At 51.1% G+C, this 3,822-nt stretch overlaps 1 protein-coding gene across 3 annotated transcripts in view; it reads left to right on the plus strand.

The window, feature by feature from the left end:
* Positions 1-3,822, plus strand: part of FAM129C (family with sequence similarity 129, member C) — an 18,603-nt gene that overhangs the window by 609 nt on the left and 14,172 nt on the right. For 2 of the 3 annotated variants that reach the window (XM_010845635.1, XM_010845634.1), the window contains exon 2: positions 1,056-1,186. In XM_010845635.1, the coding sequence (XP_010843937.1) occupies positions 1,056-1,186 (131 nt within the window). Of the gene's footprint in view, positions 1-1,055; positions 1,377-3,822 lie in introns of those variants that run through there. The other variant, XM_010845636.1, reaches the window with a different exon arrangement.

Raw genomic sequence — 3,822 nt, forward strand, 5'->3', positions numbered from 1 at the left:
TAGGCCCCTCCGTGTGGACCTCAGGGACTGAGTCACAAATCTTTTGAGACAAAGAAGGGCCAGTGTCCTTCCCACTCCGTACCTACAGCTGAGCACTCACTGTGTCATGCGCACTGGGGATGCAGGGGGGGCTCACAGAGACCAAGAAACAAGGTCAAGTTATCACTACATGAATGGATTCAATAAGCTACTCTGCAGAGTTTTGACATTTTTTCTGTAGTGGCTTAAATGAGATATTTATTCTCTCTCTCATAGAGGGTTAGAATCCCTGAAGAAGGAAATGGCAATGCCTGGGAAATCCCATGGACAGAGGAGCCTGGTGGGCTCCAGTCCACAGGGTTGCAAAAGAGTTGAGTGACTGAGTGACTGAACAGCAACAACACAGAGGGGAACACTGGAGGCAGGCTGATCACAGACAACCCAACCCCTCCCATCTCACGGTTCTGCCACGCGTGGCTTCTGTGCCTGAGTCACCACCTGGCCCAGAACTGCTGCTCAAGCTCCAGCCATTAGATCCACATTCCAGTCTGCTCGATGGATGTGCTGTAGACACAGTCAAGTGCACACATCTTAGAACAGCTTGAAGAGCTTTAACAGGAGTGTGATCACCTCCTAGATCAGGCTACAGGACACGTCCATCACTCCCAGAAAGTCCCCTTGTGCTGGGTGAGGTTTTTAAAGATTTTGATAGTCTCCTCAGGTAAGGGGCACAAGGAAATTTTCAGATGCAATGATCTGTTCTTTATCTGTGATGATTTAACAGACGTGCACGTGTGTCAGACTCATTAACGTTTGTGATTTATACAATTAAGTTCTGTTGTATATTGGTTATAAATTAAGCCTGAGTCCCTTAACTCCCCTGCCCCCCACCAACCCCCCTGTGGATAAAAACAGGTCGTAGAGGGTTAAGGATGAATGGATTTGGAGCCTGTCTTTCGGGGATGCTTTGGGGTGTGGGTGGGAATCCGTAAGTAGCCTCTCTGCCGGTTTGGCCTCCACTTGGGCAGGCTTAGAGGACCTAATTCAGCCACCTCACCACCCTCTCGTCCCTGCAGGCCAGGTGGACACCCTGCTGAGAAACTTCCTGCCTTGCTACCGCGGGCAGCTGGCGGCCTCGGTCCTGCGGCAAATCTCCAGAGAGCTGGGCCCCCAGGAGCCAGCCAGATGCCAACTGCTGCATAGCAAAGTGGGTGCCACAAGGGGGAGGGGCGCAGAGCAGGCAAGGCTGGGGACGCCGTTTGTTTGAGGGTCCCTCTTCACCTCTTTGCCCTTGCTGGAGCCACGACCTAGGGTGACTGTTAAAAATCCATCCTTGGAATGCAGTAACGACATTTGCAGGCACGTGGATGAAGCTAGAGATTGTCATGCAGAGTAAAGTAAGTCAGAGGAGGAGAAGTATCGTATGACATCCCTTATATGTGGAATCTAAAAAGAAATGACACAAGTGAACTTAGCAAAAAGAAAAGAGACTCACAGACTTAGAGAAGGAACTTATGGTTGCCAGGGGGAAGGATGGGGGGAAGGGATAGTCGAGGAGTTTGGGATGAACACACTGCTTTATTTAAAGTGGAAAACCAATGAGGGCCTGCTGTATAGCACAGAGAACTCTGCCCAGTGTTATGGGCAGCCTGAATGGGAGAGGAGTTTGGGGGCAGAAAGGATACAAATAAGAAAAAAAAAGATTCATCCTTTGAACAAACATTCACTAAGCATCAGCGGCCTGCCACATCCCTGCTTGGATGCGGGGGTGCAGGGGTGCTAAGTTGCTTCAGTCATGTTTGACTCTTTGTGACCCCATGGACTGTAACCCACCAGGCCCCTCTGTCCATGGGATTCTCCAGGCAAGAATACTGGAGTGGGTTGCCATGCTCCCTTGGGCATCTTCACAACCCAGGGATCAAATCCACATCCCTATGTCTCCTGCATTGGCAGGCAGGTTCTTTACCACTAGTGCCACCTGGGAAGCCCCACCGGGGATGCTGGGGACACAGTAGTAACTGAGAGAGACTTCCCTCTGCCCTCCAGGGCTCACAGTCTAATTGGGAGAAATGACAAGTTAGTTATCAAGTTAATGTATCATGATGCAGGATAACCCCTGACAGGTGCCAGGAAGACAAAATGAAAGGTGGTGTTGAGGGTGGGAAGCTGGGGTGTAGGAGGGCCCTTCTGAGCTGAGATGTAAAGGATGAGACAGAGCCAGAGCATTCTGGAGCCCACATCGGAAGGTCATTTTGGGAGAGGGCACAGCCAATACAAAAGCCCAGCAGCTGGAAAAGGTGTGACCTGGCTGAGTGTGGTTCCCAAAGGCACAGCATGCCCATTGGACCCCCAGGCCTTTTCACGTGCCACCCTCCCTATTCCATCCCATACTTTGGCTGCTACTTCTTCCAAGAAGCCTTCCTTGATTACCATCACCCTTGCCTGAGTTGGGCACCTCCTCTGGAACCCCCCATCTGTCTGCTTCTCCAGCGCAGCTCAGGGTCACAGGTCTGCCTCCTCCACTTGTCTGCTCTGTAAGGACAGGGTTCAAGTCTTATTTCCCCTGACCCCGTGGTGCCTGTACCTAGTAGGGGCTCAGGAAGAGTGTGTCGATGGAACGAAAGAGCCTGGAGCCGCCCAGTCTCAGCTCCAAATGTCTTCTGAGCTGGACGACAGTGCCCAGGATCTCCATGTGTCCTGCCCAACTTACTCCATCTTCACCAGCCTCAGAAGATGAGTCTTTGACTATAGAGGAAACCAAAGTACAGAGAGGTGAAGTGACCTGCCTGAGGTCACACTGGCAGCAAGAGGCAGAGGCGAGATTGGAACCCAGAGCCCACAGTCCTTATGGCACTGGGTCATCTGTCCCAACCAGGGCTCTGAGATTTCCTCTTGGACACCCCATCTCCTAGCTGTGTCTGCCCTGGGGTCAGGGCTCCGTGGACACAGAGCCCACTCCCACCTGGGATGCCACCTGCCCCGCTTGGGGCCCCACGGAGTCTGGGTGTCACCCCCACCTGCACCTTCCACCACCTGTTGGTCCCAGCCACCTGGCCAGGGCACAGCTGATGTGGGGGTTCAAGCAGCATGGAGGGATTTCCTCTTGCTTCAGTTGGAACATTTTCTTTAATATTTATTTTTATCTATTTGCATTAGGTATATCATTTCTGTTGCTGTGAAAAATGTCAGACCTAGGAAGAGGGATGGAGAATCCTTTAACAAACATCTTAGTTCCCACTACTCTCCCAAAGAATTAAAACATCACAAATGCTGGTCATTTAGTCATCAAATATTTACCGAGTGCCAACTATGCACCAGGCACCACTCTGGGGCCCAGTCGTGGACAACACAATTCAGGTGGACAGGTAGTGAGATGAGCAATAAAGAAAACGAAACAAGTTAATGTCCCATCCTGCCTGAGGGAGGGGCCTGTGGACAAGAGGCCTGGCCGTTTCTCATAAACTTAAACTAACACCTGTTCCGTGATCTAGCAATCCCACCCGTATCAGCTATGATGCATAACAATACACTGCAAAATCACTCCTTCAAACAACACACATTTATCTTTAAAAATATGTCTTTAAATTTAATTTTGGCTGTACTGGGTCTTCGTTGAATGTGCAGGCTTCTCTAGTTGCAGCAAGCAAGCAGGGGCTACTCTTCAGTTGCAGTGCGTGGGCTTCTCATTGCAGTGGCTTTTCTGTTGCAAGGTGGGGGCTATAGGGTGGGCGGGCTCAGTAATTGCAACTTATGGGCTCCAGAGCACGTGGGCCCAGAGTTGTCATGCGCAGGCTTAGCTGGGCCATGGCAAGGAATCTTCCCAGACCAGGGGTCAAACCCACA

This window comes from Bison bison, unplaced genomic scaffold (assembly GCF_000754665.1).
Source record: "Bison bison bison isolate TAMUID 2011002044 unplaced genomic scaffold, Bison_UMD1.0 scf7180017864221, whole genome shotgun sequence".
NCBI classification, from domain to species: domain Eukaryota; kingdom Metazoa; phylum Chordata; class Mammalia; order Artiodactyla; family Bovidae; genus Bison; species Bison bison.